Source organism: Pteropus vampyrus, unplaced genomic scaffold, assembly GCF_000151845.1.
Source record: "Pteropus vampyrus isolate Shadow unplaced genomic scaffold, Pvam_2.0 Scaffold117, whole genome shotgun sequence".
In the NCBI taxonomy this organism is placed as follows: Eukaryota; Metazoa; Chordata; class Mammalia; order Chiroptera; family Pteropodidae; genus Pteropus; species Pteropus vampyrus.
Genome location: NW_011888898.1, coordinates 1,890,942 through 1,904,226, shown reverse-complemented (window position 1 = coordinate 1,904,226; position 13,285 = coordinate 1,890,942). Strand labels below are relative to the sequence as shown.

The 13,285-nt window shown below is 45.5% G+C and overlaps 1 protein-coding gene across 1 annotated transcript in view; it reads right to left on the bottom strand.

Annotated features, from left to right (window-relative positions):
* Positions 1–13,285, bottom strand: part of ATP9A (ATPase phospholipid transporting 9A (putative)) — a 113,484-nt gene that overhangs the window by 77,762 nt on the left and 22,437 nt on the right. The window contains exons 4-5 of the mRNA XM_023534081.1: positions 11,051–11,159; positions 303–361 (exon numbers count right to left, since the gene is read on the bottom strand). Coding sequence (XP_023389849.1) covers positions 303–361; positions 11,051–11,159 — 168 coding nt within the window. The remainder of the gene's footprint in view (positions 1–302; positions 362–11,050; positions 11,160–13,285) is intronic.

The following is a 13,285-nucleotide window of genomic DNA, read 5'->3' as shown; positions in this document are numbered from 1 at the left end:
GAGAGCCTTTATGATAAAAACAACAACAACAACAAACACATCCATCAGGAAATCAAAACCTGTGTTCGTCAGTAAGATTTCTGGCTAATCGGCACACATAAACCTTGAAAAAATATTGTGTGTGTGTGTCTCACGGGAAAGAGCTTTTTCTCCCCAGGCAGAGCTGTTGGACAGACTCGCAAACAGTGTAACACATTCGATGAGTCTACCAGATACACTCATTACGTGTTAGGATTTGTGACGTGGTAGCAACAGCATCGCATTTAAACACACACACTCACAGCAGCCGAGACCCCACTCACCTTTTCAACGATGATGAGATCTCCAACTTGGATGTTAGCGCTCTTCACCTTCATGGTCCCTGCAAAGAAACAGGTCCAAGATACATCACGCCTGAATTCATCTCCATTCCTCATGTCTTTACAGAGCGTCCGCCAGGCTGCAGGTGCTTCCCCGCCCCCACCTGCCCCTCCGCAGCATCATCGCCTCCTGCCCCTCTGAGACGAGGTGCACCTGCTACACACACGGCTCCAGAGACCCATCCATGCCCCTTGTGAGAGTGCTAGGACGTGCCCGCGCCCCTCAAGTGACAGCTTCCGTCCGAACGGTGCCTCGGACGCTTTTCTAAACCCGCATCTTCACAGAGTCGTTCAGCCTCAAAAACAAACAAACAAACACCAAAAGACACAGAAATGGGGGAGGAAATTAAGAATTAGATCCATGGACAAAAAGGGCAACTCTTAATATTCGGTAGCACCAGAAAGAAGCTAACCCGAAGTGACTGGTTTTGGTTTGCGACTGCCATGCGGTTTGGTTCACGTGAGTGTGATCGGACTCTCCTTTTGCTGGACGTGTCTCTGAGTGAAGAGTAACAGCTAACATTAAGCGACAACTGTGCTAAGCGCTGCGTAGATACTGACATATCGACAGCTTCGTTCATTTCTCACCATGGCCATCAGAAAAAGGTACAACTATCTCATTTTCGGATGAGAGGAGGCTCAGAGATGCTGCATCTTAGTCTCACGGTCACAGCAAGCCGGGATTCACACCCACATCTGACTCCCGAGGATGGACTAAAAAACAGAGTTCAGCTCAACTCAAAACAAAGACATTTACTAAGTGCTATGTCCTAAAAATTCAAAGGTGAAAGACAGTCCTGCCAGAGAAGGAGCAATTAGGGGGATCGTTTTATAAACTAGACACATGTCTGACCAATGTATTGGATACTTGAAACTAATAAAATTAAAAAAATAAATTAAAGGAAAGACAGTCCTCCTATCCTAAAAACACTGTCATGCAAAAGCCAACAACACGCTTGTGCCATAAAGGGCCCAGACAGTAAAGAATTTAGGTTTCACAGGCCAAGAGACAGTTTCCAACTCTCCCAACCACTGAGAGGCTAACAGTCTAATGCACATTTATATTTTATATTCTAAAGCATAAAAAAAAAAAGTTCTCGGCTCCCAAGCCATACAAACAAACAATAACCGATTTGGCTCGCCGGCTGCCGTTTGCGAACCCATGAGCTGGTGAGAAAGCCAGCCACACAGACGCTGCTAGTGCAGACTGGTGAGTGACATGGAGGCGGAGTCCAGTGTGCTAAGGGAGCAGAAAAGGGGGAAACCTCCCCATTGGAAGAAGGACCCAGACACATTAGGCGCTTGATTATTCACCCAACATTCAAGCACCAGACGCTGAGCGCCTGCTGCATCCCGGGCATCTTCCTAGGCTGGGGACCTCTGGGACTCACATTCCACAGGAGGGAGGGAGAGAGGGAGGCAATGAACAGATAGTGGGGTGCAGGGAGGTGTCAACACAGGAGGGGTGAGGCCTGAATTAACTAGACGAAGGATACCATGAAAGCAGGGAGCAGAACAAGATGAAGGTGGGGCGGCTGGTCGGCCAGGAGTCCAGCATCCTGAGAGCAAGCCCAGAGAGAAGGCGGCCCTCGAATCTGGTGGTGGGTCAAACTCTCGCACAAGGGAGGAACACCATACGATTTTGATGTCATCGGCGTCTCTCGTAATGAGCCCATTTAACTTACAAATGCTCAGCTGAGAGAAAGAAATAATAGTGACGATTCAATCCTCCTTAGTAAAGTCTCTGCCCAGAGCGAGGGTGAAATGGACCCTCGACGGCCAGTCCCTCCACGTATCCATTCCCGCCATACGCACCCAACCTTCATGGACGAGGGTTCCTAGTTCTTGTCTCTTCAGCATGAAAAATAACTTAAAAACCCTAACGACATAGCCTGAGTGCACGGCTCTAAACTTTTACAACTTTTCACAATATTTCACACTTGTCACATAATTTAACGCCAGGTGCCTTTTTCGTTAATGCGACACCATCGAGACTTTTCAAAGCATTCCAGTGATTTCTATTCAAACGGCTCTAATAGGGTCCACTGGGTTTGATTTTAACTAATTTTTGGATTTAATTAAATGCTGTCAGGATAAGAAATAGAACTAGCACTAATGACTTCTGAAAAGCACGAAGCAGACAGAGACGGGCTGGACCCAGCGTCCATTCCTCTCCAAAAGATGAGCATCTCCCCCTAGAAAGTGAGCACTGAGTCGTCTCCGCCCTCATTAAATGCAGTGTGAAATTCAGCCCGATGGTCTCAGCCCCGGCAGAGATCATGAGACAGGGGTGAATAAGGGCTGACGGGTAGGATTCTTTTCCTGCCTCAACAATTCTGGCCCACCAGGGGGCAGCAGACAGCCCCTTACGGACCGGTTCTTCCCGGGGCGCCTACCTAGACGTGCCCGGAAGGAAGGTTGTAAATTCAACGGCCCTCGGTGCCAATGAACTTTTCCTTCGCTGGCGCTTGCCCCAACTTTCCCAAACATAAATTTACACGTTGTCTTTGGTTTTATTACTGAAATTTATGCTGGCAGCCTGGCCCAAACGATCACACTGGTATTCTGGGTTTTGAGACCTAGTTATAAGTTTTCTTTTCATTTCTAGCTGAAAGAGCATGCGTTTCAAGCCTTATTAAATAATATTTGCATATGTCTGTGTGTGTATGTTAGCGGGACAGAGGACAGAATCATGAGGATCATACTAAAAGGAGTGACCATGATTCTTTCTGCGGATGTTGGGGGATTCATCTTTTCCTCTGGCACACGTACTTTCTAAATCCTCCGCACTGATTTTTTTTTTTTTTTTAATAATGGGCATGAGGTGCTTTTCTTATAAGAAAAAAAATAAATAAATTAAACTAGCTCAAACTTTTAAGTGATCCAGATTTTTCCCTTCTTACAAGGGAGCCCTGATTTACGACGGGTTAATTTGAACTCTGCCTCTCTCTGTCCATCTGCTCTACCTCAACAAAAACCTCTTTAATCCGCTGTTTGCAGAGCAGTTTCTCACTAACCCCGCGGGCTGATCCCTCACACAAACACTTCTACTGTATCTGCCCATCGGCCCTCAGGCCTCAGGCTCCGCATCTCAGAAGCCACACCCGCCGTGAAGTCACTGTGCTGCTTCCCCATGGCCCCTCAGTAGCATTTTAGTATTTGGGGGGAGACGAACCTCGGCTTCGCGGCTTCAACGAAGGGAGACCTAGGAGATGCTCCTACGCTACTGAGCTCACACACGGTCCTGAGCATCGATTTGGACTTCCTGTCCCTCACTGCCATTTTTGGGGGCCACCAAAAATGTGCAGTTTGGGCCTGCATGGGGGGGCTCCTGTTTTGTGTGTGTGTGTGTGTGTCACGAATGAGAAAAGGCAAATAAAACCAAAGGAATGAAAAGGAGGAAGAGGGGCAGGAAGGGAAGGGAAAGCAGATACCGATACTTCTATTCCAGCATTTACTGGGGCTGGCTGTCGACATCTGAATAAATGGCCGAGCGTTCAGTGGCTGGGATTAACTCACAGAATTGAAAAAAAAAAAAATTGTAAAATTGTGACAAAGACCCAAAACACATGATTTCTAACCCTACATTAACCATTCTCCTGAATTGTTTACCACCATTCTTGCAAAAAGGGGGAGAACGAGAAACAGACGCACTCCGGCCGAGTTCCCCGTCTTCCTTTCCTACCAGAGAAATATGAGAAATAGAAAGCAGCACGTTTAGTGACCGTCACCTATCTCAACAGAGAGGGAGAAGCATCCGCCCAGGCCACCACCTGATGAGATGGGGACTCCCAGCACCCCTCTGAGAAGTCAGCAGACACACTTCCCCTCAGACCTCTCTTTTCTCTCCTGGACCCCGTAAACACTGCAACACCCCATCTTCCAACCTCTAGGCGCTGGGATTTCCAAACGCATCTGCAGAAGTTGGGTGAGAGATTTTCACAAAGGTTAAGTGGAAAATTCTCCACCAGCCACATCGTCAATCATTAAATGCCTTCTATAAAATAAATGTATCCCTTTCGGCTTTCACCACTTCACGCAAGCCGCCTCCGAGCCAGAGTTTATAACAGGGAACAAACTTCCAATTACTAGAGCTGTTTATTTCTGTAGAGATGGACCCCGAGCCTTTCATAAGCAAATCCATTGAGCCCAAACCATGCTTTCATGGATGACAGCATCAGAATAAGAGCAGTTTGTCTACACTGCTGGGAGAAACCAGATGTTTCTCTTGAGTCGAAACAAGCGAATGACAATTCAGTCAAAATGCAGAACGGCCTGCAAAGAAGAAGAAGAAAAAAAAAAACGGTTTTTAAATAAATTCTGGGGCACTAGTATGGAAGGGCCTATTTTTTGACCCCGAACACCTCCAGGATCTTTCTATTTTTCGCCGTGCGTCCAGGGTATGGATTGCTTGTGTAGCTCTAAAAGGGCAATCTCCACGCACGAACCCTGGTTAATGTTTCGCTCTTTAACTCACACTCTAATCTGACTGCACAGCGATGAGTTGTAAATTCTACAGCATGTGTACATTTCCTGGGCTTGACACTAAAACGCGTCTGGTTTAAAGCTGAAAATTTCATATTCCAATACAGTCGTCTGCATTCCCCAAAGCCTAAGAAAAGACCGATATCTGAAAACAGGCAACGGATGAAAAGATATTATTGGAAATTCCATGGCCACTTCCTGGGGCTTTTGTTTAAAATAGTGGGAACTGAAAAAAGAGAGGCTGTAGTTTAAATGTGACAAGTTTATACCCAACAGAGGCTTTAAAAATAAATATATAAATGGTCCTCTCTGCTTCTGGTGCCCAATAATGATGAAATAGACCAACATCCACCCCCACGGGGGCGGGGTGGGGGCGGGGAGGGGGAATGCCCAAATACCTCCTGGAAAAGATGACAGTCCAATCTGCATGTGAATTCTTTTAGGGTTTTTTTTTTTCTTAATTAAACGATAGATCAGTTCACCAACGATTTGCAATAAAGTGGAACGGAGTACTTTGGAAGAGAAAAAGAACCTTGGGAGTCTGAAATAACAATTCTGCATCTGTCGGAGAATGTAAGAGAAAGTGTTTGGCACGATCTGTCTTAAGACTTGTAAAAGTAAATGCTCTGAATCTTAACGAGAAGCTGCGGCAGAGAGGGCTCTGCTCACCGAAACCGTATTGCAGGTCCTCAAAAAAAGACCTGTGCAAGACTTCCGCAGCAGTGATATCAAAAAGAGCATCGCTGGCCCTCTCCGTAAAGGAAGTATAAAGCATATCTTAGACTTTGAAAACACAAATGGCATTTGTGTTTAGGAATAGAGCTTCGCTTTAGTTAATTAAGTATTAGCTAACTTATTCCCAGTAATGGGCACATTTCCTACACTAACCCACTTCCTGATGAACGCCAATGGAACGTCACTCCCCAAAAGAAAAACACGTATGTCCTTTGTCCTCAAAACTTAATCACATTAACCGCCATCCTAAATAATGGTCCAAAGTGGATTTTGAATTGAATTGAAAAAAGATATCACTCTCGAATTGGGAAAAGGTGAACAGTAGCATTTGCAAAACTATCTGGGAAAAAACTGGGGAGAAGGAAAGATCTTTTTTTTTTTTTTTTTTTTTTTTACACCACCTAGGTACTAAAAAGCTCAAGGTGGGAGAGATTTTTCTCTCCCTTTTGCATAGACCTTTGGTTTATGACTTATGGTTTATGCTGGGCCCAGATGTCCCCAGCAGGAAAGACGCATTGGCAATTGTGTTAATTATGCTTCTGTTTGCACTTTCTTTCAAGGCTAATTATCCGCTTGCTTCATTTAGCCCTTGATCGCAAAGTCAGTCTGGGAAAACATTCCTGGTGTGAAGACCGTGGAATTCATCCTGTGAAAAATGCAAATCCAATTGCCCTCACCACCTGTGATAATCAAGGCAGAATTAAACTTTTAGTTCGGAGAAGACAAATATAAAGAGAAATCATTCATTTACTAGATTCTTCTTTGCTGACCCGAGCCAAATCTTTCGAGTAACAAACCTAAGTTTTGCTGGGTCTGCTCCTACTTCAAGATACTCTCTTCGCTGCCTTTGGTATTTACAGTGCTACTGAATGTTATCAATTTGGGGAGACCTTATAATTAGAGCCATGATACCCATAAAGATCTAGGAACCTCTCTTACACAGCTGATCACGTCGAAACGTGGATTTCAAGGAGAAGGCAAGGGGAGCCTTACTTATCCAAAAGCATTATTATGGGGCTTTTCAACAATTTGTCCACCTTAGAAGGAGAAAGCTGGATTGATAGGTTTCTTTGGACTCCGAAATGTGTTTTAAAATGACTTAAATCTTAAAAGCCCTTCTGAACACTCTGGCAATTGTTTAGACAGTCGATGCCAAAGTGCTGAGCCCGGCTCCAGGCACATGGTAGGTGCCTGGACCTGCTCAGGTTTTACATTCAGACAAGCCAGGGTTCAAGCGGGTCACTAAGCAGCTAGAGCCTCTGAGTGAGATAGGGCACTTTGCCAATCTGGGCTTCCATTCCCTATAAAAGCTCCCTCTACAGGGCTGTTTAAAAATTACAGCCTAGACTTTACCCAGCAGCACCTGGCCGGCTATGGTAGGTCATCTTCCTTCTTTTTCTTCCTCCTGGTTTCCAACGTGGGCAGCATTTTTCAAATCGCTCCAATGCCACCTCCTCCCTGTGGCGTGCCTTGTGTACACACTCCTGAGTCCCAGAGTCTCAGGTCCTCCCTGGCCTACACAGCCTTTCCTCTGTTTGCCCAGGAGGGAGCGGCTCTGGAATCGCAGCCTAATTGGGAAGAATAAGATGGAGCCTGAAACTCGGGGTTCTGTCCCCCATACTCCCAGCCACCATGACCCGGGGCCTTTGGAGAACTCTTTACCAGGTCCACTTACAAGGCGTGTGCTCCAGGTGCTGGCACAGAGCCCAGCACTCAGTCCCTGCCTTGGTTTAATGTTCTGCTGTCACCCTGCAGAAAATCTTAAATATGTTTGAATAAGTGTTCATTTTTGCACTGGGCCCCATGAATGATACAGCCAGTCCTACTCTCTTTCATCCTGTAAGACTCATCTCCTCCAGGAAGACATCACACCAGCTCCTCTCCGATGTCTCCCATAACCTCCATTTATTCACCCACTGACACTCAATGGCTCCCTGCTACGATACCACCAGCACTTTCTTAAGCACACATCAAATCGCAGGCACAGTGCTACTTTCTTCCCATGCCAGAGTTACATTTAAGCAACTCTCTGAAGGTAGCTGCTATTACAACCCCCCGATTAGTGACAGGTTAAGGGATCTGGCCACACAGCCAGGAGGAGGTGGACGCAGGTGTGTTGAATCCAGGCAGAGCACAAGCTCAGAACCATTACTTTCTTCAAGTGCCAGGAACTGTGCTCAGAACCAGGAATGCAGTGGCCAAGAGAGGGGACACTCCTCATAAGGGCCCCACACTCACGCCGATAAAGTATAATTATTTTAGTTAAGTTTTTAAAATTATCTACTTAAATGCCTGAAGCCCAGCCCCTCGTGTTCCTTTAATATGGACAGGATGGAGTCTCAAATATTCTTAAAAGGAAAAAAGGTCATTCCCATCTATATGTCTAATTATGTTATTAAAATCTTTGGAAATTTATTAGATCATGACAATTACACTAAAAATTAATCCAACTGATGTGTTGTTTTAGATACACCTTGAATGAAATAAGGTGGAAGAAGCTATTTAAAAGATTGTCATCAGCGTTTCCTCCCAATGGTGAGTTCCTTATTATCAGGGCTTTTAGGTCAGTTGTTCAAAATCAAATTCTTTTTTTTTTTCTCAAAATTTGAAATGTTTTCAATTTGATCAACAGAATGCCTCTAAAACTTTGACAACATCCCAGTGAGAATCTGTGCCACTGACTTTCTTAACACTATATTAATTCCTGCTAACAATGCACGCTGTGAATCTAATTTTCAGACACCAAACACAAATTGAGAGACAAACTATAAAGTAACCGGCCTAAAACTGGTCCCCCCTTTTCAAAATCATGTCAATGTCATGACAAAGAAAACCCAGGAGCTACGCCAGGTTCGAAGAGACGAAGAAGAAAGGACAAATTCGACTGGCAAACCTGGACCGGTTCCTGGACCACGAAAAAGATGCTACTACGAAAGGGCATTGGGGGGACAAACGGCAAATTTTGAGTAAGGACGTTAGATTAGAATGATAGCAACGCCTGGCGTTAAATGTCCTGATTTCGCTAATTGTACTGTGTCATGTAAGAGAAACGTCCTATGAGGAATTCAAAGCTGAAGGATTTAGGGGCAACAGAGAACGATATCTGGAACTTAATTCTCTGATGGCTGAGAGAGAGAATGTTGAGGATGTGGCAAAATTGAGGAATCCGGATGGGAGGCATAGGAGAGACCTCTGAATGATTTCTGCAATCTTCTTGCTAGTTAGAAATTTATCCCAAAAAAAATTTTTTTAACTTTATTACTACATGTATCATTAATGAGTATCATTAATGAGGAAACGATGCAGAATGTGTGTAAAATCTCACAGCCTATAATCTAGTGATCAAGGAGTTGATCTTTCGGTTTCTAAGCATTTTCGAACTCCAAAAATAGTGCTAAAAAGTACATTTTAAGATGTCCTGTGATCGAAAAACAGGCCTGCATGGATACACATATCTATATTTGTTTCATTGGGCTTTTGAACTTAACAAAATGAAATTCTTGGTGAAATGCCTCAACTCAAGGAAATATTAAGTCATTAAATAGGAATAAAGTAAGGTCAAAAAAGGCACCCTTTTCTTCCTCTCTCTGAAACTTTCCAGTTTGGGCTTCTTTCTCTAGCCCCTCCCCCCGAAAGTGTACCAACTAACTCACCTCGATCACTTTCCAAGCTGACAGTTTCTTTAGTGTTCCCCCTTCCCCCCAGGGATGGGGAGAGGGGAGTGGCTTTCAAGACAAACTGCAGGGCTAGGGCCTGGGTTAATACTCAGAGTTCTGCCCCGTTCGCCCCTACTGTCACATTGGCATGACAATGGAAACCACGGGCCACAAAAGGAGACCAACAAAGAAAGACAAGTTTTTAATGCTAGAGCCATCTGCCAATTCTCCTTAGGACCTTTTCAAGAACCGCGGGGAGTTACAGCAGGAGCGGAGGAGGGGGTGGGCAGGGGAAGGCACGAAAACCGTTCATGGGAAAAGCAATTGCCATGTGAAAAGAAGCTAAGAAGGGCAGGCGCCCGGGTGGATGGATGGAGGGCACCCGAAGGCCCCTTCTCACAAGCTGTAAATAGATCCGCCACACCCTCTCCCATGGGGCTTTTGTCAGTTGCCAAGCATTTTACACGTTACAATCAGAATATGTTATTAACAGAGGATTTCAAATACACGAACCACAAAAAACGTTCTCCAGAGTGGTCTTCTAATTACAAGCCACCTGCCTTTGCAAAGATTATACTGGGTTTGTATTCTTTAGGTCACAAACTGTTCTAAATACAGTAGTTTAGCCATAAGAAAGCATTTCTCTACCAGCCCTAAGTCCCCCGCTTCTCCCAGAGAACGGCCAATTTTTAAGACCACCCACTATGAACATCTATTCAATTCACTAAGACGAAATACTTTCATGTCCTCAAGGAATTTTGTTCGAATTTCAAACAAACAAACAAACAAAAAATTCGGAGGCCGAACCATATTCTTCCAACATTTTTCCCAAAAGGAAAATGCTACTCAAAACCCTGAAACTATGGATGGCCGGCTTCGCTGGAAGAATAAAGCGTTTAACAAAAGCAGTTCACACACGCTCTGGGACCAGCTCTCCGAGGCACCTAATCTCTTTCAGAATTCTCAACTTTTTCAACGCCTGACATTATTAAGCCCTGAATGGGTTCGGTAGTCATAGGGAGCTGTAGGTAGCAGGCCTCTTTTCTGAATACAAACTTACAGGAAATTTGTTGTAGAGTTGGTAGTTGGAAACAGAAGTCAGCCTGGGCTGGGTTGTCTTGTGGATTCTCTACAATGTATGTGGGGGTGGTTTTTAAATTCCGCCATTGAAAATGCGGATTAAAGGTTATCTGGTCATTTCTCTTTGGGTCAGACTATACTACACTTTCCACTCTTCAATTTCGAGGATGTATAAGACGCCTGCAAAGAAATTTTCACAAATGCAATATTTATGTAAATCTGGTGCCTTTTAAAAAACTGTTGCTAACACTATATGTCAACTATAATTCAATTTAAAAGTATATAAATCGATAAACAGAAACTAACGTTGCAAAGTTGTAACATTAGTTTCGTGATGTTGCAAGAGTATCTTATCGTGCTTGGAACCGGGTGTGGGCCAGAGTGTGCATCTCTCACATGAAGGGAGTGGGGGCGTACTCCCCTCCACAGCCAGACCCGATAAATGTAAGGAATTAGCAAGCAGAGGATGCCAAACGCACAGAATTTAATTCCAGGTAGATGATGCACATGTCAGCTGATAGGACCACGCCTAAGAGAACATGGCAACCCAGGGATGCAGCCCACGTATCCCCAGGCCCCGGGGCTCACGGTTGCCTCCCTGGGCGGCGGCAAGTGAGCGACTGTCCCGCCACACGGTACCCGCACACCGGCCGATCCCAGGCCTTGAGCTCTGCTCCCCTGCAGCCTGCACGCCTGGGCAGCAGGAGGCGGCCCCAGTGGAGCCAGGAGGCTGACCTCTCGCTGTGAGCCGACTGTAGACCTGGGAATTGACTTCCTTGTCCCGCAGGTAGCATCGGATCTCCTCCACCGCCTCTCGGATGATGGTGACGGCCAGCACGAAGCCCTGCGAAAGAGAAGGGAGAGGGGGTGAGCCCCGCTGAAACCCACCTTCCTCTCCTGGTGCGGGGGACGGAAAAGGCCAGAGGGCAGCAGGTCTGGCCCTGCTAATGGTCCCAAATGCACAAGCCCCAGCAAGCCCACTTCTCCAAGTCTCTATTACGCACACACCGTGGAGAAACGCTCACCCGCACACAGGTATGAGGACGCCCCTGCTCACCACCTCTACAGGGTTTGAGGGTGAGAAACGTAGAAACACCCAAACTGTCCATCCACAGGCAATGGACGAGCGACGGCGGCCACTGACATTTGCATCTCACTCGCCATGTGCGGGGTGCTAGCCAAAGCGCTTTGCATTAGTGCATTTCACCCTCACGACCACGCTGGGAGATTTGCCGTGCGAGGTTACAATTACTCAGATCGCCGGGCTATAGATGGGGAAACTGAGGCACAGAGCGGTCACAGGATAAAACTCCCACGTGATAAGCAGTAATTTCAAACACAGGAAATCTGGCTCGGGTCTTTGCTCCTAACAGCCGCATTGTTTTGCTTCTAGAGAAACTTGGGTAGGTGGAGACAACAGAGGGACCACAGGAGGCAGTTAAAAAAAAAAAAAAAAAAGAGAGAGAGACAGGGCTCAGCCGGGAGATCAACTTTTCAGAACACACAATGTAACGCCTTTCATAAACAGCAACTATTCCATACACTGTTAGAGACCTTCCCGTTCCCTAACCACCGGTTAGATCCCTTGGTGAGGCAGGCACGAAGATGGGGTGGGCAGGGACTGAAGGGAACCTCGGTCTTATCTATAAGGTTTACCATTTTTATAACAAAAACATATTGAAAGAGTCATCGGATGAGTATCCACCAATAAAGAGAAAATTTTAAACTGCCTGATTTTCTCAAGTCAGGTACCCCGACTCGCAAAATCTAGTGGACGCTGGTGTGTGTGTCACCCACAGCAAGAACCTATTTCCATCTAGATTTTTCCTCTTGTAACCATAAAGGCAAGAACATTCATTTATGTTTCTTACAAAATGCCCTTGTCATCCCCTCCTTTTAAAGTCATTTCTTAAGAAACAGAGAGCGCCACCTGCCCCAAAAGATTAACAATAGTGACTCTTTTTGATGATTTCATTTTCATACCGTTGACCCCAAGAAATATATTAACTTCTGACTCAAAGGACTTTGAATCTCTTATGTAAATCTAGCCAGAGAGATGCTGCTTTGTGAAACTCCTCCAAAGCCCCAGACATTTTTACAATCAAAAGACTCCTCCAGCCTCCTGCTTCCAATCAGATGTAAAGTACACACTTGCAGCCAAAGCAAAAACGGGTCCATTTCAGAACAAAAGTATAACCAGACCGCATATGGAGGAGAGAGAAAACCTGTTCTCACGGAGCACGGACCAGGTTTACTGGACCCCCCAGCCCCACTCGGCGCCTCTGCTTCGTTGTTCTGGGCCGGAATCCAGCTTTTTGTTGTTTGTTTGTTTGTTTTCAAATGATCCCAGTTTCTATTTCTCTCTGCATGGGCCTAGCTGAGTCCCACTGATGTTAACGGAAAGCGAGAGCTCATACAAAGACAGGAGCAGCTAGCTTCCCTGCTACAAAAGAAAAAAAAAAAAAATACGGTTCCCTAAGTTATCCTGTCTACCACCCCCCACCTCACACCCCCCCAACCCGCAACACACAGTTCTCATTAATCCTATAGGACATGACATCCACGCCACCCCTTAGGCTAGAAACTGATTTACAAAGAGATGTAAATGGAGTCCAGAAGTAAATTCCAACAGTCCAATTTCAGAGGTCCCTAATATCCACAGATATTTAGAAAAAGCTTTAATAGGGGGACCTGGGGTTGTCAAGCTCAAGCTGAGCTTGTAAAGAAAGCACAGGTGGTGCCTGCACAGACACACAATCCTGAAGGTGCTAACGCGCCTCTCAGGTAAAGCTGTGCGTCAAAAATAGATTTACGAAACCAAAACTATCTCTGAGAGATAGAAATAAAAAAAAAAAACGGTTGCCGCTGGTTGGGGGAGGGTTGACAGAAATGGGGCCAGGGGTGATGAAAACGTTCTTCGTCTTGACGGACGTGGTGTTGAGACGATGCTGACAAATGTCGATACTCGCT